Source organism: Pholcus phalangioides, unplaced genomic scaffold, assembly GCF_987345545.1.
Source record: "Pholcus phalangioides strain wild (caught in Gottingen) unplaced genomic scaffold, Ppha-v1.0 ptg000004l_1, whole genome shotgun sequence".
Lineage (NCBI taxonomy): Eukaryota > Metazoa > Arthropoda > Arachnida > Araneae > Pholcidae > Pholcus > Pholcus phalangioides.
The window spans coordinates 25257403-25284200 of NW_028301597.1; the positions used below are offsets into that span (position 1 = coordinate 25257403).

General features: G+C 34.3%; 2 protein-coding genes across 5 annotated transcripts in view; one reads left to right on the top strand and one right to left on the bottom strand.

Annotated features, from left to right (window-relative positions):
- Positions 1–22796, bottom strand: part of LOC149086976 (dynamin-like) — a 52253-nt gene extending 29457 nt beyond the window's left edge. Inside the window, exons 1-14 of one of the 4 annotated variants that reach the window (XM_089231184.1) lie at positions 22480–22796; positions 19787–19860; positions 18945–19094; positions 15825–16028; positions 11465–11563; positions 11164–11272; positions 9253–9447; positions 8990–9128; positions 8689–8756; positions 7521–7659; positions 7182–7339; positions 4044–4064; positions 1903–1954; positions 845–958 (exon numbers count right to left, since the gene is read on the bottom strand). In XM_089231184.1, the coding sequence (XP_089087310.1) occupies positions 845–958; positions 1903–1954; positions 4044–4064; positions 7182–7339; positions 7521–7659; positions 8689–8756; positions 8990–9128; positions 9253–9447; positions 11164–11272; positions 11465–11563; positions 15825–16028; positions 18945–19094; positions 19787–19860; positions 22480–22640 (1683 nt within the window). In that variant the 5' untranslated portion in view covers positions 22641–22796. Of the gene's footprint in view, positions 1–844; positions 959–1902; positions 1955–4043; positions 4065–7181; positions 7340–7520; positions 7660–8688; positions 8757–8989; positions 9129–9252; positions 9448–11163; positions 11273–11464; positions 11564–15564; positions 15769–15824; positions 16029–18944; positions 19095–19786; positions 19861–22479 lie in introns of all 4 variants that reach the window. The other 3 variants (XM_089231185.1, XM_089231186.1, XM_089231187.1) reach the window with 3 other exon arrangements.
- Positions 22797–23758: 962 nt separating this feature from the next.
- On the top strand, positions 23759–25197 carry LOC149086977 (ribosome biogenesis protein WDR12 homolog). Its single transcript, XM_089231188.1, has one exon. The coding sequence runs from the start codon at positions 23832–23834 to the stop codon at positions 25083–25085; it is 1254 nt and encodes a 417-aa protein (XP_089087314.1). The 5' UTR covers positions 23759–23831; the 3' UTR covers positions 25086–25197.
- The last annotated feature ends 1601 nt before the right edge of the window (positions 25198–26798 follow it).

The following is a 26798-nucleotide window of genomic DNA, read 5'->3' on the forward strand; positions in this document are numbered from 1 at the left end:
CAAGGGCTTGTTGCAGAACAAAACAAAACATTCTGCTATGGAGGTTCTATGAAATGGAAATGTTTGTTTTTATCACAAACCCACACAAAATCTTACACAACCAATGAAAAAAACCAACAACAATAACATGGATAAGGAAAACTGAACATGAAATTTTAGTAGCACGGTTAATCCGCATTCAGATAATCAAGGTTCTACTGTATTTCAAGTTATAGGGCATTTAGTACAGTGATTCCCAATGTGGGGCCAATTTGATTTTCAAGGGGAATTTTCGATTTGAGAATGAGTTTTTTTTAAGGCTTACAACTTTTCCCAACTCCGACACTTTTTCTATTATACTTTTTTAAAAATATCTTAATGACCCTTGGGGAAAAGGGTGGGGGAAGGGAAGCACCCTCCTGACAAAAGTCAAAAGTTCTAGCTACTGCCCTGATTGGTGTTGGGAACATCAGGATCAGTGATGCTTTGGTGGGGCATGGAGTAAGGACGATTGGGAACCACTGAGATGTAGTGCATGAAGTGTTTTCCAAAGTGGGTAATAGAAGCTACAGATAGAATAAAAAATTCCACATATTTTTTTGTAAGAGGGAAAGCAAGAGGGACTATAAATTTTTTTTTCTTAGAAAGATGTGATGAACAAAATAGGAGAACTGTGCTGTAGAGCTATTTCTATTGAAAAAAATGAACAAATTTCACATTAGTTTTCCCATCATTAGTGCATATAAAGGTATGCATCCATACATTAACTCTTAGATGTATTGCACGAAAGGAATTCAAGGGAAAAAGCTCATAAATTTCATTAGTGGGGGAAAAATGTTATATGAGAGTAAAATGAGTTACATGCCTCTTCTTCACGGAACCACGATAAGGATTCTGCAGTGAGCACAAACCAGTAATCTCGAGATCCACCTTTCATAATGCCTAAGTTATGTATGCACATCCATCCCTTCCTAATGACCTTCAAGATAAAAGAAAAAACAAAAAGACGTACATCAAAAAATTCTACTAGGTATAGTCAATTAGTCATAGGAATTTATATTGGTAAAATATTTGATCATTTTGATACACATTCCCCCATATTAGCTAGCATGGATGCAGTTTTTGGAATATCGAAAAATCTGGTCCATTCCGGCATGCCAGGGAGAGCAATGTTCAATAAAAATAAAATTACACAATCAGAAGATGATATCAATCAATATTAAATACTGAATAAATACGCAAATCAGAATAAAATATTTTTCACTGCAGCAAATGTGTTTTGTCTAAGAATTCAATAACGAATTATTGTTATTAACCATTTTAACCATTGTTAATTCAGCATTTACTTATTGCTACCACCTAATTATTATCAGCCTTACAGATACTGCGCTTTGCACATTTTTTTTGCACATGTTCAGATATTGGAAAAATATGCTGTCATTTTTGTATTATAATGCAATTTTCATGTTTTGCAAATTCTTAGAGTTTTTACTCTGTTTACTTAAATCTTAAATATATAATCAAAAGCTGTAAAATTACTACCTAACGTACTAATTTTCCCATGCAGCTTATCTAATTTACGAGAACAAATATGTCTTTCGCAATAAACCAAGATTTATGGTAAAAGCAAACATAAAGCTGGAACTATCTTAACACAGTTCATAAAACACATAGGACCCTAAAATGCAGGAACAGAGGAGGTTCAAATCAGTCAACTCAATTAATTCTTTGAGTCCAAATATTCAAGAATTTTCCAGAATCTTTGATTTGAATTTCTTCGCATGCCAGCAAATGCGAGAGAATAGGATATAATCTGAACACGATATGAATTTACTGCAATTGTTTTCAATAGTTGATATATTATTGGTCACAAAACACTTAGCTGTTCTGATATTGTAATAAATCTTTAAAAAATGAGGTAACCTGGTTTCCAAGCTTCCTCTTGCCTGCAGTGGCTTCTGGATGAGTTTGTGTACTGAAATAAAACATACAAACATATTTGATATGCATAAAACATGTGAAATCATATTCAATACAAACTACAATTAATAATAACAAATTTAGAGCTACAATTTTTTTTTTTGATGCCTAGAAAGACTAGAAGGGGCTTTCATCAAAACATCAACACTATCAATAACAAAGGAAGTTAAATAAAATAAAAAAGTTTCTTTTGGAGTAAATTTTTTTTCTTTTCTTTTCTTCATTTGGAGTAAAACCAAGCTCATCATTAGGGATTAAAGACAAAACAAAAAAGTTATGTAAAAAATTATTAACATCACTATTATTGCCTGACTCTGAGATACTGAATATGGTACCTGATTTAAGGGAACTAAGATTAAAAATAATTAAACAATTATTGATAATTCAGTCAAACATTAAAATTATTATCATGAAGACATTTAAGTACTTTAGAATTTATTTAATCAGTATTAAAAACAATATACACCAGTTATTTACACCAATATCACCAATTCTTCAATTATGACAGTTACTCCTATGTTTGAGTATGTATATAACTCTAGCATTTTATGCTAAATTCTTTTTCACTGTCTCGCCACTAGATGACACCGCTAACACAATTATTATCTGTTATTTTTTCCTGCTTTTTGGGGAAGTTCGTTTGTATCGGCTCGAGTCAAAATTGTACCTCGGCTCATGTCTAAATAAACGTTTTTATATTATTATTTGAAAACTTGCATTCTCCGTATATATCAGCATGTTCATTTACATCCTAGATAAATTATTTTCATTTGTAGAACACTGTAATTAGCGCTTATATACAAGGTGCACAGGGAAGTCCATTTATAATGGAAAGCTTATAAACAGTAGATTCTAGAAGAATACTACTATTTGGAAAAGGTTTCTACAAGTATCGTATAGACCTCAGATACATCATTCTTATTGCAGAGGGTTGCATAGTTATTAAAATAAAATAAAAACTTCTTATTTGGTCACCCTAGAAAACGCAATTAGAAAGTTGTTGCCATGTCTTTCCTGAGCCTAACAAAAACAATTCCATACTTTCAAATGTAATATTTATTAAGTTATTCAAATATGTAAATTGCTGAAAATGAAGGAAAGAACTGCATAAAATAACAGACAAGCTCATCCTATGCTTCATGTTATTCTTCATCACATTTTCAGCGATTCTCAAATTAAAATATCTCAGCACTTTTGTTGGGATCACGAGAGACAGGCAAACAGCTTTCTAATAAATTTTTTTTAGAGGACTAAATGAAAAGTTAGTTTTTTTTATTTTAATTCCTATATAAAAATATGAATCATGTATCTGAGCTTTACATGTTATTTGGATATTTTTCCCAATTAGAAGTATGCTTCTAAGACCAATGGTTCCCCTATGCACCCTGCATATATAAAATCATCAGAAGTTGAATTGGTAAAAAGAGTTCTGCCAAGTCAACTTGAAAGACCATTTCGTTTCCCCAGTTTAACACCATGACTTTCAACTGTAAGACAAAAAGACAGGTAAACATATTCAAATGAAGTATAAATACATCAACTATGATAATATAGAGTAATATTAGAGACCAGAACAGTATATTATGATACAGTATTTATATCACTCCACAAATTATTACTGTTTTTTACCACTAAGCAAATGTTAATGCAAGGAAAAAAAAATATTTACATAACATAAAAAACATGCATCAGCACACAAGGAAATCCGAAGAAGAAACCTGTGAAAGAGTTAGTACAAATTAAAGCTGAAAACCCATGCAATAAACCAAAGAGAAATAATAACTAACGGTTTAGATGATTAAAATCCAGTAGTTTGCACTACAAAGCAGCAAAACATACCATGATAATGAAAATAAAATATGATTCACACCAAAAAAAGGGAGACAATATAAAAATCTTTAATAGAAACCAAACTTGAAGGAATAAAATAGCAAAGCAACATGCAATAGAAGCAAAGTTCTAAAACAAGAAAAATTAATGCAAATTAGGAAGAATTAACCAGCTGGAGGGAGAGAATGAACATTGTACACACACACACAGACTGACTGCAATACGAAAGAAAACAAAAACAAAGCAGAACTCACCCTCCAACAAAAAACTCGTAACTGAAAGAGATAGATTGGAATTAGCTTAAGAAAAAAACACGAAGCTATGGGAACAGTAATTAGTAGGTTAAACACTGCTGGGGGAAAACAAAAAGACAATACAAATACAAAACCAGAAATAAAAATAATAATAACTCCGAATTACTGTATTTCACAGGTAGCATATACAACTGTATTACCTAAACAACCCCCGATACAGGGTGATTATAAAAAAACTATCCCGACATATGGGCCGCTAACTATCATACCATTCACAGAAACTGAATGAAATTTTGGCATAAGGTATTTTGAGGTATGTGCTCAAGAATGATATGGAAAACAACAGTGTCACTCAAACAGTTAGGGTTACAGTGAGAAAATTTCGAAAATATCAAATGGCAACACCAAGTTTTTTGTATTGGAATGCGATCTCCATACTGAAAAACACTAAATAGCGTTGGAATGGCACCTGTAGCACGAAAATCCCCGGAGCTAGGCAAGGAAAAAGTAAAAAGGACTTTGCAGTGTACCAGAGCATTAATGTTCGTTTCATTCGTCACACCATTTCTTCGGCTGAGATCCCAGCCTGATTAGTCCTCCACAAGGTCATGTGGAAAATTTGTGAAACACAATAAAATGCTTTATTTTATGCTGCTTCTCTGTCCTTATTGGTTGTCCTCACTTTTAGCCTATCTACTGCCGGTGATTTTCATGCTACAGTTGCCGTTCGAACGCTATTTAGGGTTTTTCATAATGGAGATCACATTCCAATACAAAAAACTTGGTGTTGCCATTTGATATTTTCGAAATTTTCTCACTGTAACCGTAACTGTTAGAGTGACACTGTTGTTTTCCATATCATTCTCGAGCGCATACATCAAAATATCTTATGCCAAAATTTCATTCAGTTTCTGTGAATGGTATGATAGTGAGGGGCCCATATGTCGGGATAGTTTTTTTATAATCACCCTGTACATTGTTAAAATCAAATGACATAGAAATCAACAAGATAATTTTTTCTTTTTTAATGTAAGACTGGAATCATGACCTAAACTCTATATAGTTTATTCCATAGAAGCTTTGATCAATATTAAAAACAGTATTGTGCGAGTTATTAATAATTTTATATGAACTATAAACAGTAATTGCAATAGAGGTGATAATTGTGAGATTGATTCATTTTAACTAAGGAGCACCATAAAACTTAGTACACAACTTATTAAATTTAGAAACCTAACAGCATAGTAGGTGCCTCTTGTGTTAGGAAACTGAACGTGATCAGGATGCGATAAAAATTCATTTTCCAAATTAGAAGTGAAAAATTATAACAAATGAGTGGATGTTTTGATGAATGTATTATTATTATTTTCTAAGTCTACTGCTCTCAGCGGAAAGACTTTTTTTCCAGAAAAAACTAGGTCAACATTTTCTCCTTGAAGTTCTAGAACAGTGGAACGCAAACTGGGGGTTGCGTCAGTGAACTGGAAGGTCGCGAGAGATTCTCCAAAATAAAAATTTCCAAATAAGAAATTCATTTTTATTTAAAAATACATCAAAACTAAAGAATGCCTTTGTTCAGCAGAGCTATTTACCATGTATCATACAATGCAATTTTATCAAATTCTACTTGTACAATAATCAATATATCGGCCCCGTCATGCCAGAATCAGGAATGTGAAATGTCCTTGCAAAAAAAAGAACGTGGGAAATGATGTTCGAATGGTTACTCTATAGAAGTTATTTTACTAAAATGTTTTGTAATGGTGTTTCCACAGGGCATTATTGAAACACACGTGTGTTTCATTCACGTTTCAGGTACAACTTAGATAGCAAAACAAGGTATCCAAACAGCTGATTAAAAAAAGGAAAATTTGTATATTCGTACTTCTGGCACACATGCAGCGGCCGATAAAGTTAGTACTTTTACAGAGTGATTTGGAGAGAATCACCGATTTCAAAATTGTTTATTTCTTAAAAATTAAAAACACAGATTAGAATGATAAGTGATATGTGAATATATGGGGGTAAATAAGGCTACATTTTATGATTTTTTTTTAATGGTCGATTTCAAGGGTATAATCATTTTGAAATCAAATGATTCTTTCTTAATCACCCTGTATATGAAAATCAAGGACCATACACCTTGCTACACTTCCATGTTGCATAGTTGCATAAGGGACACCAAGTACATCAAAAAAACAAAGTAAATATTTATATGACATTAAATAAGAATTGAATATCTTTGGAAGTCAATATCACCTAATAAAATTGAAACAAGCGTTTTGAAAAGAGCTTCCGTGACAGCATATTTACTGGCACAAAATTGGGATGTCCTGGAAAACTGGGGCATATGGTCAGCCCATGTACGGTCGACAAAAAGTTTTTTGATCAAAAGGGGGTCGCGCTTCAAAAAGTTTGAGCACCACTGTTCTAGAACACAAAAAAACGGACCTCATCTGACAAAAACTGTGCCATACCAGGGATAGAACCGAGGCTTTCACATCATGGGCCCATCACAATATCTAGATAGTTGCATAGTGTGGCATAGTGGTTGCATAGTGTATTAAATGCATAGATTAAATAATCTATTGGTCAAATGGTTAAATGAATCACAGTAAATCTATCTTCCATTAGTAATTTTTTAATCACTTTAACAGAAAAAATTCCATTGATAGAGAATTTGTGATTTTTCCGAGTTTCAATTCTTTACAAAAGAACATTCTATTCTTTGGAATAAGAATCAAACACAACCACTCTTTGCAATAGAGCTATGAAAGAAGTTACTAATGCACTGATGTTTTTGAACAGGAAATGATCTTTTTACTCGTTAGATTAATTTTCATAAACAAAATTCTCATAAAATTCAAATAATAATCAAAGATTGAAATTTATCATAATTAAGTTGTAGTGATGCCATATGGGCATAGTAACAGAGAAAAGAATTTGAAAATTCAAATATATTACAATATAATAATATTACAAATATATCATTATACGACAGAACAGTAATTTCAGATTGTATGAATAGCGTTAAATATGATATGACAAAAACACCATTCACATAAAATTCTTTTTTTCTACAGCTCGTATAAACAAGAAATTATAAAGAATATATAAATATGGATCTTAAAAACATACTTGGTGAATCCAATAAAATCTTCATGATTAGTATTCATGTATGAAAGTTCAAAATCTATTAGCAGGCTAATGTGGTTCTTGGTTGTTTGCTCACATTCTCGAATATGGGTATTGATAATCCTTTCTGTTTCATCACGTAGCCTTGGATACCTTAACATCTATGAAGAAAAACATTTATAAAAGCATGAATGAACAGTATAAATCATTGGAAAACAAAACATTTTATTTCATGTACAAGATTGAGTTATTCAGAAAAATAGTGATTGATATTGACAAGAAATGAAATAAACAAATTAGCTGTAAACATTCTACAACTTTCAATTACAAAACAAAAATTACCTTTTCAGAACACTTTCTAACAACATCAGCAATTTCACTGACAACCAGGTCACAGCATTTAAGAGAAGGAGCTTTAAGTTTTGCTATCTGCTTCTTCACAATAGCTTCAAAAGCCATATCAGGCACAAACAAGCCTACCCTGAAAATAAAAAAAATTATAAAAAATTATTTCAAAGACCATTTGTTGTCAATTCAAGAACAAGTCAATTCAAGAAAAGAAGTTGTCATACACAATAGCTGTTTCACAAAGCAAGGTAACATCTTTGAAAGTGATCCAAGTTCAACTGTTAGCTTGGTTTTGTTTTAAGCATACTCATAGAATTTATTTTAAGGAAATACAGTAATACTTCGGCTAATGAATGCCTCAGCTTACAAATGTTTTGGATAACAAGGATATTTTTTGTGACTTTTCTGCCTTAGCTAATAAATACGGATTCGGCTAACAAAAATTTTTTACAATGTGGATGAATGAGCAAACATAAAACAGTAGAATTGTGAACTTTGAATTTTAGCACCAATCAAAATCAGAATTACTGTCAGCCTAATTAATTTATGTCCAACTCGGAATCTTTTTTCAGATGTACCATCACTTATTTTTGAGAAAGTTTTTGAACCATTTCATGTAAAATAAAAGATTTGGCTAATGGAATCAAATTGAAAAAAAACAAAAAAACATTGTTTTCAGAGTGAGACACTTAGCATCAAACTGAACAGTCTGGACATTCTAGGAGCTTATCTTTTCCATATACATGTACATATCAGACACCGAAATGAGCTGACTGAATAACAAATGTATAGGGAACTTGACTTGGTTGTGCCAACACACCACCAGCTTTAAAAGACTAAAGCTGGTATTGGTTGGTTGAGTACACAGTATAAAATAAAAAGATCCTCAGTATCTCATCCTGCCAATTCTAATTTATCCAATTTTGAAGTTGTTAGTTTTAGCCTTCAATCAGTTTGTCTTTTGTATACCTGTCCTTGTTGTTTTAAAAAAAACTAACTTTTTGGCCGTTTCCGGAACAAATTAAATGACTTTCCATAGAAACCCTATGGGAAATCATGTTTCGGGTACCAAAGATTTCAGCTAATGAATGTGATTCCAGTACAAATTATCTTCTTTAGAAAAGATATCACGTTAAATTAAAAATGATTTAATAATGAATACCTGATGCCATGAATGTTCCTTATAGCAAATGCGATCTCTTTTCTAAGTTCTTTTTCATCGAATTCCATCTTTTGAAAAATAAATAAAAGTTTTCACATTTTTTTAAATCAACTAAAACTTTATCAAATCAACATACATAAATTACACTGCATAAAATAATAAAATTACTAATTTTTTGTCACATAGTTGAGAAAAAGAAAATAAATTCAATAAAAGATAGCAGGAGAATTTCAATTATATGAAGGATAATACAAATGTCTTTGTATACTTTTTAAAAAAATTGACACAAACTCTCTCTAACCTTAACAATTTCAAATGGAAACCTTTCGTGAAAGAGGCGGTTAATCCGAGCTCCTCCAGATAGTTCACTGGTGTTGATGGATGCAGAACCTGAGCCTTCTATACTTCTTTCAAAATCAGTCTGTAACTGTTGTATCATTCTGTAATGAATAAGGCCATTACATAAATTATCGATGGAGCCATCACAAAACTATAAAAGTTTGAGTTAAAAAGTTTTTCATAATCATAACTTAACAATTGAAAGACAAAACTGAAATGACTCACTGAACCATCGCTTTGGTTTTTCTGGACGGATCATCTGGATGGAAATTCTTGTATTCAGCTACTTCTTTCTCCATAGATAACATTTGTCTTTGCAGTTTGTCTCGAACTGTAGGAAGTGTGTCTCTAATGTGATTTGTTAACTGTTGATTTAAAACTCGCTGCAAATATGGAGTGCCCATTCGATCAGCCATATGTCTATTACGAAAATACAAAATGTAGTTCTAACAACTATAATCAAAGAGAAGTTCTTAGGAAGAACATCAATTCACATCCCTAATATAAAACCGTAGCATTGGAAAGAAATTTACTTACACATAAATTTGTTACCATAACAAACGCTTCTCTCTCAATGAACACCTGTTAATTAGACATTTTTCAAGTTATGTCAATGGGCTTCAATGTATTTTCTTACCTATTAATGGACACTATCCGCTAGCAAATAAAATTTTTCGGTTCCATGGGTGACCGTTATCAAGAGGTTCTACTCTAATTCACAATCATTCTAAATATTTCAAGATGTTTCCCACAGAAAAAAGTCCTTTAACTCTTGAAAACACAAGTTAAAAGTGGAAATCAATTAAGATTTATTGCTGTGCAGTGGAATGCTTTTGGTCATTTTTAAAACAAATAAAAATCAAAAATTCTATAATAACTGTAAAGGAAATAGCACGATTTGATACAGTGAAAGACCTATATAATGATACTCAAGGGATTAGAGAAATGTATCGTTATAATAGAGCTATCGTTATAGATGGAATATATTAATAATATAAAAGGTTATCTGAACCAGAGAGCAATATCATTATATACCCTTCCTGCCTGAGCCAAAACCACAAAAAAAAATTTGTGATTTGTATTTATCGTATACTAAAATGCCCTTTAAAGAAAGAAAAAAAAAATATATTGATAAATTAATTTGGGTCAATATTTCTACTAGAATCATTTGAGTTACCGTATTTTAACGTGTGCAAGAAACCCCTTTTTGTCAAAAATTGGAACATAAAAATGGGGAGGGGATTTCTTATACATGGATAGTATTATAGATATTGTAAAATTACCCAATTCCTCGAAACTCAAACGATGAGAGTAACTCTGATTATGATAATGAACTAGTTACTAGTTGATGTGATGTATCAAATGAGAATGAGGAATTTAATGTGGGTTTCTATGATGAATAAAAAATATTTTTTATTTTTAAATATAAAAAAAAATATATCTTTGATGAAAACTTTTTTCCGAATTTAAAACCCAAAAAATCTGGGCATTCATTATACATGTTAAAATATGGTAGATACACACATGTACCTTAGGTCTTAACTTCAAAAAAGAATAATTAAAAACCATTTGAACCAGTTAAAAATGAGGCACACATATGCGTGCCTCTGAAGCAAAGAGGTTATAAGCGATTATCGTTCTGGAGGGGTATTATTACATATGATTTTCACTGTATTACCAGTTCTATCATGTTTATTTATCTTTTTATTCATTCAATATGATGTCATTTTAGGACCAAAAGATCTGACATTCTAAAAATGTAAACAAAAATTATTTAGACATGTGTAACCCTAATTACACTTTCTTTAGCGTTAAAACTTTGCAAAATTTTAATAGCAAACTTCAATTCAGTTATCTTTAACAGCACAAATGGCCAGAGACAAATTTCCCCTTTTTTTCAATATCAAAAATTATTAATAAGCAATTGATGTAGCCTAACAAGCCAATCAGTGATAAGCAAGAGAGCAGGTTAAATCCCAAATTACTGAATTAACTTCAAACTCGTATTACTTTGAGAAAATGAGCAAAATATTAAAGTATTTTCAGCATGAAATTTTCTATTACCAATTTCCGATTCTCAAAACATAAATGGAAAATGAATAATGGTATTCGATGCAAACCTATCACACATCTTACCTATATGATGGATGACTAAGAAAAAACCTTCTCTCTGCTTCCATAGCAGCTCTGATATCTTTTTTGCCTTCAATGTCTTTTTGACTACGATTAACAACCCCAATATAGCCTAAAGGAAAAAAATACTAAATATGAAATAACAACGTACTGAAAGACATAAATAGCACAAAAACTGAATAAAAAAATACAGATATCAATAAATTATAGAATGGGAGAATTTGTCATACTGAATTTAAATAAAAAATTTCTTAGAAACTAGTATGTGCTTTACATGTGACCCAAACATTCTGTTATAACATACCTCTACGTAAGGGCAACAACCGGTTTTCAAGTATATCTCGAGCATCAGTTCCTTCATCCATCAAGTCCAGCTTTGTTATCACACCTATGGTTCTTAAACCTGCAAGTTTGGCAGAAGTTTGATGATTACAGAAAGTAGTAGTAAAAGTATCGTAAAGTAGTAGTAAAAGTAGTATTGTAGTTAAAGTATCAAAAACAAAATTGGAATTATGAAAAATTTGAGGCTTAGTTTTTAAAATATGAAAACAGCAATTTAGATAATACTGCAGCCACTTGATAATCTGGGACGCCTTTTCTTTAAAAAAAAATTTAAATAACCTTAGTGTGTCCTGTTCATTTGGGTGCTTGTTAGAATCAGTATGAAATACCTACATCGAATACATGGAGAGTCTGCAAATGCTTCACTGTATTTCACAGCAAAGAAAGTTATTAGGTCTGGTCTGATTAATCTATTAATTGGGTTGGTTAATTGATCAATTGTTAATTGCTGTTGAGATCAATCATTGACAAATTTGGTTGAGTTAATCAATTTGAATTATTCAATTAAAATTTTATCAAAATTTTTATTAAAAGTTTGGAAATTCACTTGATTTATCTGATGAAACTGATTAGAGACCTTAAATTATTTTCCTATACACGACATTTTAGATAAGAGACCATATTTAAAAACATATGAAACAATATTTTGATAAAAAAAATTTCAGCCAAATACAATTCAACAAAAACCAGCAATTTCAGTTCCAAATTAAGTTCAACAGGAATTTTACAATACAAGATCAAATCTTATTGTCTCCACTGTGAGAACAGCAGTTTTTGCATTTGAGAAGTGTCAGCTCTCTCAATACCATTTGAGAGCAGATTTGAAGATTGAGAGTAGTTTTGAAATCAGCGACCAATCTCAATCAACTGATTTCCTACAAAAAAAAACAAAGAAACGACAAGATGTAAGTGGAGAAATTCCAGGATTCCACAAATATGCCAAGTATACTAAAGTGCTGAAAAAAATAAAGTAAACAACCTAAATGTCTTAATCCAGTGATGAGCAAGTTTTTTAGGAGCAGGATAAAATTTTTATGCTTATAAATGAAAAGAAAGTCTTTGCAAAGACTGCCATGGTTTAATTGCAAATGCGAGACATTAGTTTATCTCTCATAACTGTAAAAAAAATAAATAAGTATATTTTAATAACTTTATGCATATTTATTGCATAGGTGTTCCATTTTTTGCATATCATGCAAAAGTTTCTAAATCAATTTCTGATTGAATTCTCACAACTATGTTTTGCATATTTAAAAAAAAGTACAACTCCCTTAAATACATTATTTTAAAACACTGAAATTGAAAATTTATATACTATTGTTTTGAAATCTGTGACAGGCCAGATAGAAATTCTAAGTGGGCTGTAATTTGTCCATCACTATCTTACTCCTACTTCTTATAGTGATTTACATCTTGCAAATAGGTGCATGGAATTAATAAATATGTTTACGGCATCAATTAATATTATATAAGTACCAACACCAAGTTTATTATAAATGGTTAGAATTTAAAAATATTTGATTAAAATTTTCTTAATCCATTTTACAGCCCTACGTTTAATACTCTATATATTATTTACGTTTTAAACACACCACAAAAATATCAGTCAAGTTTCTTTGCTAATAAACAATTAAAATACCTAGGGTGATGCTTCTTAGTCCCCCAGCAGATAACGTTATCATTTCCTTATATTGCATTTGAGAGAGCAGTTCCTAACATAGTTGATTCACAGAAGTGAACTTCCAAACAGACATGACAAAGTTTTGACAAAAACAGCACAGGAGAGAAAAAAACTCACGTAATTCTAACCCCCATTGTCACTTTTGCTATTTTTTCAAAAACTTTCTTTGCTTGACCAAAAATTTATGAATCAGGCATGTGTTTAACTGAGCAAAAAATAATGTAACAATGCAACAAACAAATTTTTTAAAAGCAATTTAACCATGCAGTTAATGACTAAAACATTAAAAAATACACGTTTTTAATAAAAATTACAAGAATGTTAATACTACTAATCACAATTTCAGAGATTGTAATAAAGTCATTACATGAATTTAACACTAATCACAGGCAATCATGACAGGCCCTTCAAGAAAGCCTGATTCATATCTAGTTTCAGCAACACAGATGCAAATACTTTGATCATCTCTAACATTGCATCATGTAAAATCTAATATACATACGTGGGGGTTTGGCTGAGGAAGGTGGGGGGGGGGGTCTTTTTTGGTTGGATGTTAAACCTTCCAAAGAGACACAAAATTTTAATTGATTTTATTTTGAACAAACACACAGCAACACAATAAACACAACATTACAAAACACACACACAGGCAGAACAAATACCATGTGGCTGATGCCACCTTCCCCATCTTAAACAACATACACATCCCTCTCTTCCCGTTTGGTGATGGAGCACCATTTTCCTGATATTATACAAGTGTTAATCCAAATCCTACCAATAGTGATACCCTGAGTTGTGTCAGTAATTCAAAAAAGTTGGTGATCATTTTCAATGGTAATGCTCCTTGACCTCCTGAGAAGGAAAATTAAGTTAAATTTGCAGATTTTCTTTATTCTTTCTTACTTATCTGTATTTTCTTTATGCGATTCTTTCAGGGAAACATTTCTCCCTTACACAATATGAAAAGCCTTCAAGCTTTGTTCACAATGTGTCTAACTGAGGGAAAAACCATTATATATATATGATGAGACAATATAAATGCGGGTGACATAAGTTGAAGAGATGCAAGTTAGGTTATGACTGTAAAAAGATACTTTTAGCAATGTCTCTTCAAAGGAAACTCAGTTGATATGAATGCTTTTAACCCAGAGTCTGATTTTATGTTAAACTTGTTTGCAACATAATTATCTGACAATCTATAGTTCAAGCGTGATTTAACAAATCAGAAGAAAAAAAATTGACAATTTTATTCGTTAAATTGAGGAAATCATCAAATCAGGTCAAATTGATCAGGAGCATAAGCAGACTCAAAACATCAAATTTTAAAAGCCACTTTCTTTGGGGGTTGCTGTTACAACTTATTTCTGACAACAATTGAAAAAACAACATAAACTTAACATTAAAGTCAGGATGCATGAAAAAATTGCTTTATGGAAGTTTGTTTGACATGCCCAACATTTTTATCAAATTCTGCCAAAATTGTAATTTTTTTGCTAATAGAAAAACGTTTTCTCTCCAGATGACCCACCATTCTTTGTTTGTCAAGACAGAGCACAAACTTGAGAAGTAACTTTATTTCTTTACTGGAATTTAAACAGCACAATGTTTTATGCTATTGGTGTTACACTGATTGCTGAAATCTTCCCAGGTACATTCTGAATGGCTTTATTGTCACTCTTATACTCAAAAAAGAAACAGATTCCTGCTTTCCCTTTTTCTGTTTGTTTCCAAAGAAGAGCTGAAGGTCAATTCCTGGGAAGTCATATCTTCGGATTGTGGTTTTGGATGATCTGATGAGAAATAAGAAATATGTTTTTGGACAGTTCAAAAAATATTCATTCTATCAGGGTTTTTTATTTGTTAAATAGGGGTTCAACCTCTATTTTCACCAGAATTTCAGAAAAAAAAAATCATTAAATCGAAGAATTCGTTGAATAAGAGTTTGTTAAATCTGGGTTTCACTGTATTTCAATATAAAATATTATACAATGAAATTTAAACCAAACCGTCAAAGTATTTCAGCCTTTGGATCTCTGGTTAACATCCTAAAGACAAACAGGGACTTCAATTACTTGCCTAATTATCCATTTTATCTCATTATGCTGTTTTATGAAAAACCGAGATCCCTTCTCGATATTATTCCCAATTTTTAAATTTTCTGAATCAAGACTTTGATATGTATTAACATACATATAGAAGTAACTTTAACGAAAACAAAATCAACTCAAATTATCCAGCAAACAATTAAGAACATAAACAGCTAACATGTTTTTCATCTCAAAAACTGGATTGTTTGACCTCAATCCATGCTGTTAATTGAAACTCGCACAACATGCTGCGTGAATTATGTTGCACACAGAAATCTTCAGTGCGAACCTGACCTGCTGGATCCACTTCCCTTGATAGTTTCAAAGCATCTGAGGTAGACAAGTCAGAATTAGCTGGGTGAACAGCAAGAATCAAACAGTTCTCCTGACTTATATAACTGACGATCATATCATAAAGCCTTCTTTCAATGTCTAACGGTTGGTCACCAACAGGTACTCTAGTCAATCCCGGGAGGTCAATCAACGTCATGTTCAATACTAGAAATAAAAGGACAAAAAGAAAAATTTAAGACTGTGATGAACACAATCACTACCTTCTGGATCCACTTCTTTTGCTAGTTTCAGGGCATCTGATGTTGCTATATCCTGGTTAGCAGCAGTAACTGCTAAAATTAAGCAGTTCTCATTCTTGACAAATGTCAATATCATATCTTTGATTTGCTGTTCGATGTCCACAGGCTGATCTCCAACTGGTACTCTGGTCATGCCGGGCAAGTCAATCAGAGTTAAATTTAATACTGCATAGAAAAGGATTGGATTAATAAAAAAAAATTTATAAACTAGAAACATTTATGGTACATGAATCAAAATATTTCTGGAATTACACTCATAATTGATGGTTGGGGGGGGGGGGGGAGTTTGGGCTGTGCGACCAGTGCAGTCACACCGGGTACCAAATTTAAAGTGAATGGGAAAAAGTTTTTATTGATCAAAAGAAATTGGGGAGAATAATTTCTGTGAAAAAACAGAAGCTATTACCAGGGCTAGAACTAGGGGGCAGGGGGACCAAAAGAAGCAACTGCCCTGGGTTGCAAACTATAGAGGGCTGCAAATTTTAGGAAACAACAAGAATACTGTTATAAAAACCATCAAATTTTTAGTTAGAAAAACTGATGGCAGATGGCGGCACTACACATAACAAGCATCACAAAAAAATAAACTTCCCGTCAGGTTCACTACACATACACACACATTCCAATATGAACCAATTCATTAGAAGTTTCGCAGAGGAACGTGGGCGAGATGCATGTGTATTTTAGTAGTAGTGGGGGTCGGCAAAATAGTTTGTCATCCGTCACAAAAATCCTAGTTACGGCCCTAGCAATAGCATTTATATTGGGTACCTGTATGTATAGTAGAACCTCCAAAAATTTTCACCATGTTTAGGAGAAACGTCCAATATCAGAAACTTTTTTTAATCTTGCGGGATGAGGGCTTAAATGCATTTCATTATCTATTAACTGACACTCCTCATTAGTGTAGCAAATGTTTTGGTCCCACAGGTATCCATTATGAAAAAGCTCACTGAATTTCATTTTCTCGAACAATATCCACCATATGTTGTGGCATAAAATCTGAATCTTCCTTCGCCCGCATCAAAACAAAGCAATTAAAAATAAAAGGTTTTTTTAAAGGCATTGTTAGGAAGGGGAAAACTGAGATGGGTTGAGCAGGGGTGATGCATGGGTAGAAATTCTGTTTTGAGCCATAAAAAAAAAATTTGAATTTTATCCACAGGAGGGCAAATTAAATGGGACCTATAATTTTATAGCCAACTCCTCCAAAAATGGCTTTGTTGTTTTATTCTTATCTTTCACCTGAGGTTGCTGAATTAAACACTTAGCATAGGGACTTTCTGAAGAAACAATATGATTGTGCAGTCAACTAAATTAGATTCTTCAACCTTTTCACCCACTGACCAGTAAAAATAGTTGGGCAATTCAACGGACTGGCAGAAATAGGATAAATAATTTATAGACCTGTTAACGGCTATGGCAAATAAAAACACATTCATAGAGATGGTATTTTATATATTACATATAAAATTATGTAATGGTTACATGAATCGAGCAAAATGTTTCACAGACCAGAGGTTGAACACTGAACTAGATACTACCTCTCCCTGCATGTGAAAGTACCCTTTCTTAGGATAAAAGACAAGGACTCAACAGGCTTGAAACTCATAAAATAAAATCTTAAACATTTTTTGGTACATTGGATGGAAGACTTAGGACCCCCTCACATGGGGGAATACTCAAATCAAACTGAGTAGCCTCAGCTGGAGAGTAGAGAGAGAGAGAGAGAATTGCCATTTTTTCCACACATGGTTCTACTAAAAATAATCTTAATGCCCAGGTAAATGAGCAAAAACAACAGTGTTGTTCCTCCATACAGTTTCACTTCCTTATCTCTCTCTCTGTGCACTATTAACCTGGGTAGGAAAAAAATTAAATTTTAGTGATTCTAGCAATGAAGTTGATATATAATTATAATTATAAATAATTATCATCCTATGCCATTATTTCCAGAAAAAAGAGAAAACTAAAGAAAATGATGGGTACACCCATGCCTTCTCCCCCCATCCTTGAGAAGGGGCCTCTCTCAAACTAAACTTTTCACAGGCCCTTGTATAGTGAATTTATAGCATGAAAAAACAAAAAATGATAGTATGTTGTCAATATCATTTTATATAGGCACAGGACCCTGGGCCCCAGGGCTGGCCCCACCCTTGTGGGGGGGCCCATGCATACATCCATACATTGAAAGTAACATTCATTGTATGCTATTCATTACAGCCAAAAGGAATCGGATTCCATGCATTCTATGGAATTAGAAAAAAGACCAAAAATTAATAAATCAGCAGATTACTGATGAGCCCTGATGAGTGACTGCTAATAATCTGTAGTCAAATTCACGCACACACGTTGTAAATATCCATTATTTTGAGCGAGTGGTATTGAAGGAGCTTTATTGCGATAAGAGCAGCAGAACATATTGTTACCATACTGAGAGAAAAAAAATATAAGTGTTTATCTTGGACGGGAATGGAGTTCTTGCTATACATCCTCGCACACACACACTTGTGACCTATATTTATATTACACCCATTCCAGTCGAGGAAGATTATGGGGGGGGGGGGGGATTGCATCAGGAGCATTTCTTTTAAAAATACAAGCTAAATCCAATGTGCGGCCACCCCATCGTATAAACTAGACCGACGAAAACACAAAGAAATACCATGGAGTCGTGCAACAAATATTTATTTTGACTATTTGATAGTTTGTTGCAAATACACCAATATCTTCGTGTGAGGAGCTCTATAGAAATATATGTGACAATACTCTGGATATGGAGTTTCCTATCAGTTGCTTTAGTATCCCCATGTGAGGAGGCCCTTATGACCTGGAGAGCTTTAGAGACCATACAGAACACTTAAATTAATTCAAATTTTCCCTGCTGAACATACAAGAAATTCAAGATTAATTTTGAATCAATAAATGATGAAACGTTGTTTCCAACTTCCAAACAAAACGGGGGGGGGGGGGGGGGATAGATAAAATGAGGGATTAAGGTATGGATTCAAGGAAATTCTAATGGAAATGCAACAAAACATGAAAGTAATTTCAAAATGAAACTAAACAGAAAGAGCTTACCATGCGGTGAATAGACTCTTAAATTTATTGGTAGCGGTGAAATTCCTTTATTTTGACCAGTTGTACGATCTGTCTCATCCTCGATTTCTTTGCGGATAGCATCGAAATCTGCATATTGCTTACCTCTGCTATGAAGAAACTCCCCATATTCTGAAAAAAGATAACAAAAATTAAATATCGAAACATACGGAATGATTTAAAGCAGATATAATTTTTTAACTGTGCGCCACCAACCTTTGTCACGAACGATGCGCCAAGGTTTCAGTTTCACTGTATTACAGAAAACATAGAAACTGATAAAAGTGTCCTACCATAACAAATGTATTTGTCATACTTGAAATTACAAGGTTTCTATAATCGAAGATGGTTTGTTTAGTCTTTGGTACCAATCAGAAAATTATGAAACTTTGGAAATGTCTTAATGAAAGGATGCAAGAGAAAACAAAAAATTGCCTATCTCTAGAATACTAATAAAATAAAAACTGCATGTTACCCATATTACCAACTGTTTCTGAGAGACGTATAGAGTTAGTATTCTAGGGGTTAACAAAAGACCAAAAATTTCTATACATTTTTTGGTGTGGAATCTCGGTATTTGTAAAATAATTTCACCAATGAAGCAAATTCTTGTAAACCCAACGTAATACTCTTCAGTGAAGAAATTTGAATGTAAATGGCCTTGCTGGACATAGTTACATACCCTGCCACATAGGTGCCAATTCTCAGACTCCAAAAAATCCGTAGTTTGTCATGTGACGAAATATTTTGCTAGCAAAGGAAATATGTCACAAAAATAAAAGGAAAAATTCACTTATATGTATGTATGTATGATACATGCTTACCACGTCTAGACTGAATCAATTGAAGAATTAAAGGCCTTCTTGTAACAATGCCAGATCCACGAGGAAGAAAGTCTCTGGAAAATATTTAAATGCAATTATTTAAATTGTTTTTATCCTAATAAAATTCTGTTTTTCAACATTGATCAAATGTATAAAAAAAAGTAAATTAGAAAAGTTTTCTTGTGTATGTTTTTCAGCACATCTCCCAAGTTCCGTAGAACCTTTCTAATCCAGACTGCTCAGGACGCAGGTGATTTCGGATCAGGGTTTCGTATGTCTCTTCAAGTTTCCGTATTCAAAGGATTAATATACTTTTTTTTGAGCATTTCAATTCATGTTTTCTTTTAAAAAATCAATAAAGCGATAAATATGAAAAAAAATTATTCCATTTCGCTGCTATACAGGGTGTCATGTAAGTGCAAATGCAACCTTTTATCTCATCGACCATAGATCGTAGAAGCATCATTTCAATCTAAAAATTCTCAAAAGCATTAAAACATTACCCTGCACCAGTTTTAAGAGTGAGAATACAGTGCGTCACACAATAAAAAATCTAAATTTTGATATGGTCCCCTTATTCCCTAATCTCCAATTAGAACATTGTTGCCATCTTTTCTGAGCCGAACGAGAGATCCTGTGTTTTTTAACTGCACAATATTCACTGAGATATTTTAATTTAGAAAATCAGAGAAAAGTTAGGAAAAAAATAACAGCAAAAACTAATGAACAACGCTCCTTCCAGGGCTGTAAGTAGGCTGAGGCAACCAGGGCTCACAGAAAAACACTTATTTCACATAATAATAATCCTTTCAAGGGGTCCCTCCAAGCAAAAGTCTGCCCCAAGAGGGCACACTATGGCCCTGGTTCCCTTTCCTCATTTATGCTGTCCTTGCCCAACTTTTCTTTGCTTTTTGAATTAAAATATCTAGGCAAATATTGCAGTTAAACACATAGGATCTCTTTTGTTAGACTCAGAAAAGACAGGGCAACAACGTTCTAATTGGTTCTAAGTTAGAGGACAAGGGGGTCATATAAAAATTTAATTTTTTTATTTTATGACAAACTGTATTTTCACTCTCAAAACTGGTACAGGGTAATTAAAAAAAAAACCATTTTATAAAAAAAGTTGGAATATCCAAAGTTACGTAAAATTCCCATAAAATACAGATCATATGGTCATGCATATATACATGTTTATGGTTCGTGAGCGGCAGAATACTGCATATTTGGCCCGCAGACTGAAAAAGGTTGTGCACCTCTGCTTTAGAGAGGCAATTATAGTTCTTTCCAGAACTTATCTTCATTTGGTATCCAGTCATTCATACATTGTATGAACAGCATGTATGACAGTGACAATGTGTTTCTCTCTGTATGTTGCTATCTGGGGGCTATCGTCATTAAACGGCTAGACACTTGTCCACTAACACAGGAGAACTTGCTGCTGCATGAGATTTTTCTCTCAAGCCATGAAATACTTCGCTTCCCACTCAAAACGAAGAAAAATCAGAGTTTATGCTCTGATCTTGATAATGTGTGCTTTAAGTGACAGAAAGGATCAGCTTAAGTCTCCCCACAGAGAGCAACAGACCTACAAACAGTATAAATGTAATTCAATCATAACACATCACTCACTTCACTTCAGAAATATAGATGGCAGCACTGAAAAACCAAACACAACACTACATATGCACTTAGACTGTTAGGTACACACACAGTTACACTTCCCGCACAACTTTCGTGGTAGTAAATCGCCCATAGATGGTAATAGACCTTCGTTGTGCTCGTTTTGTAAGGAAAGAAAGGAATCAAGGTTTGAGCCCCACCGTTGCCACAGTGGTGGTCGGCTGAAGTCGGTTTTCTGTGGTTCCCAACTTTGAGGCGTAAATTCGAGTCAATCTCCTAGTAAAAAAGTCTCACCACAGAGAGCAATAGGCCTATAAACAGTACAAATATTCAGTCATTACACTTCACTCACTTCTGAAATATATAGATGGCAGCATTGAAAACTCATACACGACACTAGATATGCGCTCAGACTGCTAGATACACACACTTACAGTTCCAGCACAATTCACTAGGTAGTAAATTGCCCATTGATCGCGATAGACCGGAGTTGTGCTCGATAAAGAAAGAAAGGAATCAATGTAAAATGTTTTGAAAGAAAAAAAAAATAAAGTAAGGATTAGCTTGTCACATACTGCCAACGAGTTCTTGTGCACTAGCAAACATAGCGATTTCTCTCAGGGTTAAAAGTGGTGAATGCAGTGCCATCTTAACACATCGCCTGGAGAAGGGGGGGCCTAACAAAAATTAGATCCAAGTGAAACTTTCTAGAATTTACCAGGTAGGTCCACAGGAAAAACCACTTTGCCCCGAGGACCCATGATAATCTTAAGACGGTCCTGGGTGAATTTATTCGTTTATGTTAAGTTTAAAAGTGCTAGTTGTGCTTTGTATATATGTCTGATCTGGGCCGTATGTGGCCCGTGGGTGGAGATATGAAGGGGGCATTGGGCATTGTCCCCCACATCGTCAAAGGTGGAGTCGACTGATCTAATGTATATATGTACATATGTGATGTCATTATTATGACATCACCATCATTGTGGCCCTCCTCCAGATTTCCAAGTCTATTTCCGCCTATGCCCGTGGGTTATTAAAAGTCCCGAATAACACAAAGAAGATAGCTTTACCTCCCAACGAAGTTTTCCAAGACACTGCTTTTCCCAGCGCTCTGACCACCGACCACGGCTATTTGGGGCAAGTCGATGGGATCGCTGATCCCCAGTTGCGTGAAGGCGTCGTGCAGCTTATTCACGATGGGGATCAGGTTTTCCATTCCTTCGTTCGACATGGTCTTTAATTAGTTGACACGCTCGTTGATTATTATTGTTTTTTTTCAACTGACTATGCGATCGTACAAATAATCAATTAACATTATTATGACAGGATGTCCAACATCGGATAATTTTTTTTTGGGATGTTGTGGTGGCTGGAATTTTCATGGTCCGGTTGCCTCTGACCAGAGAAAATTCACTAAAGAGACTTTTTTTCCTTCTTCCTAAAATAAGACTCAAAAAATAATTTAAGTGAGTTTTTTAGATCAAATTATTGATAAAAAATCAATTTTCGGCATTTTTTTTGACGAAAAACACTACTGACATTGATGTAATATTGAACGTGTTTATTTATATCTGCTGTATACTACATGATTTCTTCCCCTTAAATTGTCTCATTAATGATTATTATTTTTCCAAAAAAAAGTTTTAAGAGTTCTTTTTTTTAAGTTTAGCATTTTTAATGAATTTTTTTTTAACATTTTCAACAAAAAAATTTAAACTCATTTGGACTTTCTCTTGTATTTTCACGTATGTGTGAAAACTTTTTGCCTCACTCACTAAAATGCATTGATTTTCCTTTGTTACTTTACCGATATTTTGTCGGTGAACACACAAAACATGTTTTGTCCCGGGTGAACATACGTCCCGTATTTCCTGGGACAGTCCCGGTATTTTCTGTTTTTTTTTGGCTGTCCCAACTTTTTGGCGAAAGTGTCCCGGTTTTTCACGAAGCCTACTTGAATTTTTATTGTTTAAGTCAAAGATTGAAATTATTTTCCAACTTATAAATTATATTATGATAATTACAACTATAAATGAGAATATTAATCTCCCACATTTGCCTTGGTGAAATTTTTTTCGTGGAACTCATTTTAATCCACTGCAATTAGCAGTAATGCTGCATTTCTCGCAATTGGGATTTTTCCGTTATTTCAACAATATTTGGGGACTTTGTTCGGTTTTGGCAATAATTGGCGATGTCTCGTATTTTCCCGTATTTGGAATCCCAATTTCCCGTATTTCTCTCTAGGAAATATGGTCATTTTAGTTTTGTCTCATTTCATGGACATAAAAACTAAAAATGGCCCAAGTTTATAAAGTCCTGTGTAATCAAATCTGTGTTGAAGAATTTGTGAGTCAAAGCCGGCTGGACATCTCCTCCATGCAGGCATTGCATTTGTTGTTTATAGTCATCACGTGTCAAGATGAGTGAGATTCAAGTCAAGTTCGTGACCAAGAACGAGATTTATGCGATTCCCGATGTCCCCTACGTTATACCCGGGACGTCAGATGTCAAGAAACTCAACGGTCTCATCAAGTCCGTTCTGAGGCTCGAGGGAGAAACCGAAGAAATCCAGTTCAGTTTCTTCATCAACGGGGACTTGCTGCGGTCGTCGATCACAACTCATCTGGAAGAGAAGAATGTATCGGCGGAAGCTCTCGTCGAAATCGAGTACGTTCTTAAGTGCCAGGCGCCGACGCCGGAAACGTCACTGGTCCACGACGACTGGGTGAGCAGCGTCAAGATTTCTGGCGGCAACAAGAACTGGGTCCTCACAGGCTGTTACGACAACACCGTTCACATTTGGGACGTCAATGGTTCTCACAGGTTGACCATTCCGGGACACATGGCCCCAGTGAAGGCGGTGACGTGGGTGAAAATCGAGGACCCGATATGCTGTTTCGTCAGCACGTCGCATGACGAAACGGCAATCATATGGGAGTGGAATCAAACAACTAACGCCGTGGAGTGTGCGCACATCTGTAAAGGACATTCGCGGAGTGTGGATTGTGTTGATGTCGAACAAGAGGAGTACAAGATTGTTACGGGTTCGTATGATCAAATGTTGAAGGTTTGGTCAACCAGCTCCGCAGACATCTTCGAACCTATGGATGAGGACACGGACAAGAAGAAACTAAAGACACAGACTGGGCGGTCAAAAACAAAAACTCCGTTGTTGACACTAAGCGGCCACATTGAAGGCATCACCGGCATCCAGTGGATTCATTCGAAGGAGATCTGCAGCTGTTCCCTCGACTCAACCCTGCGCCTGTGGGATGTCGAACTTGGGGGTTTGAAATCGCAGCTGAATGGCTCGAAGTCATTCATGGATCTGTCGTACTCCCCGCTCTCTAAGAACATAGTGACCGCGTCGTCCGATCGGCACGTTCGGTTATGGGACACAAGGATGAACAGCGCAACTCTGGTCAAAGCTGTGTTCAGCTCCCACGACGGCTGGGTGACATCTGTTAAATGGTCTCCTCTCAACGAATACCTTTTCGTTTCTGGATCTTTTGACCAGCTTCTGAAGTTTTGGGATGTCCGCAGCCCACAGGGCCCTCTGTTCGACCTCTCGGGACACGAAGATAGGATTTTCTGTACCGAATGGTCTTCAAGCAACCACATTGCTTCTGGTGGTGCTGATTGTCATGTCAAAATATATGAAAGCAAAGAATGAAAAAACTAATTTAATGATAATTGAATACAATGAGTTTATGAATATTGTATTGAGCATATTAGATTTTTTTTTTTCCGGAATTGAAAATTCGAAATAAATTTCTTTCATGTCATTCATTGTTCCGATATATTTTTATATGCACCAGGGCTTGACAAATCTGATGGTGTCTAAAATTTCCTATGCATGGTTATTAAAGTCTCAGAACAACACAGATTTTTGTTGCCATGAATACCATTATAAAAAAGCGTCAGTCAGTCCCTGAAGAGTAGAAAAATAATTTTGGGCTCCCTAATTTTTTTCACGATTTACCAAACCCTGGATTAAAGTGTTTCCCAAACTTAACATCTAATAATTGGTGTTTTTGTTAGCTTATTTGGTCATGAGGATGCGTTGGGGTTGCCAGAGTAAGACAAACCAAACTTGCCATGGTGACTATGAAATCAATGTTGACTTGTATACAATTTTTGTCATGTGATTGTTAAATCGGAGTCTTATGTATGGCACAAAATTTTTGATTTCCTGACAGCGTATTTTTCTTAACATGAGAAAAGTGGAAGAAAACATTATTTAGGTCTGTTTTTCTTGATATTAAAAGCAGAATATGCAGAAATCAGTGACGTACATTGCAGAACAATTAGCGTTACTGCAAAACAATCTGAAAGAGTTTAAAGGAAATTTTGGAAAACACTACAGTACAGTTTCGAAAATCCAAGGCACTGAAAATTTTCAAATTCTTTTTTTTCCCCTCCAAGAACCCAACTTATTTTTTTCCAGGAATACTAAATAGCACGCACATTATGTACGTATTACACAGTAATTCCAGTTTGTTAGGGACTAGGCAGCCCTATAGCGGGTGACTAGTGTAGTAAAATAATAGACACCCTTAATGGATGTAGACCATTTTAAGTATCGGGGTCATTGAGAAAGAGGAGCAAGTTCACCGTTATCATCCTAATGGTATTGTTCCCTAATTGTTTGTCATTGGAAAGGCAGTTGAAAGCTATTAGTGTCTCAAGCCCTGTTCATATGGGAATGAACGGGGCCGCTTTTACGGGTAAAAGCGGGTTTAAAACCCGCTTCAAGAATATTCACCAATGACTGCTCTCCATTTCTTTCCTTACGAAGGAAAAAAAGTCGTTAAGCGGGTGGTAGAACTCAAAATGCTACCGCAATATCTGCACATGTAAATGGGGCTTCAATGTTGTTCACCAGCAATCCTATCCTTCAACCCTTCTCAATCATTCTCTCATCATTGGGCCATCTTATTCAAAAATTTAAAGTACAGTATAGTATGATAGTACTACATTTTTGTCTTTTTTTTTTGAGTAAAACCAACATATAAAGAATTTTTTTTTTTGTTTTTCGGGTAATTCGAGTTTTTTGATACCCCAAGTTGTTCTCAGTCCTATTCACCTAGGATTATTAAGATTCTACTGTATTATGGTATTTTTTTCAGTCACCTTGCCAGCATGTGTATGGATGACACCCCTGTCCCAGACCTTGAAGTTTATTTCCACCTATGAGTGCTTATGAGATTTGGGGGGAGGGACGGGCTGTAAAAGATCTCAGCGTAGGATGTGGGGCCATGGCTTTGACTTATACAATTCCATATTGTGAAAACATTTCCTCAATGAAAGGTAAACCACCATTTAGCTTTCAAAGGTGGAATACCGTTGCGGTTATGGTGGCGAGTGGTCATAGCAGGGCCGTGTT

Excerpts from the sequence above, each read along its gene's own strand:
- LOC149086977 (XM_089231188.1), top strand. The coding sequence starts at position 23,832 with ATGAGTGAGATTCAAGTCAAGTTCGTGACCAAGAACGAGATTTATGCG.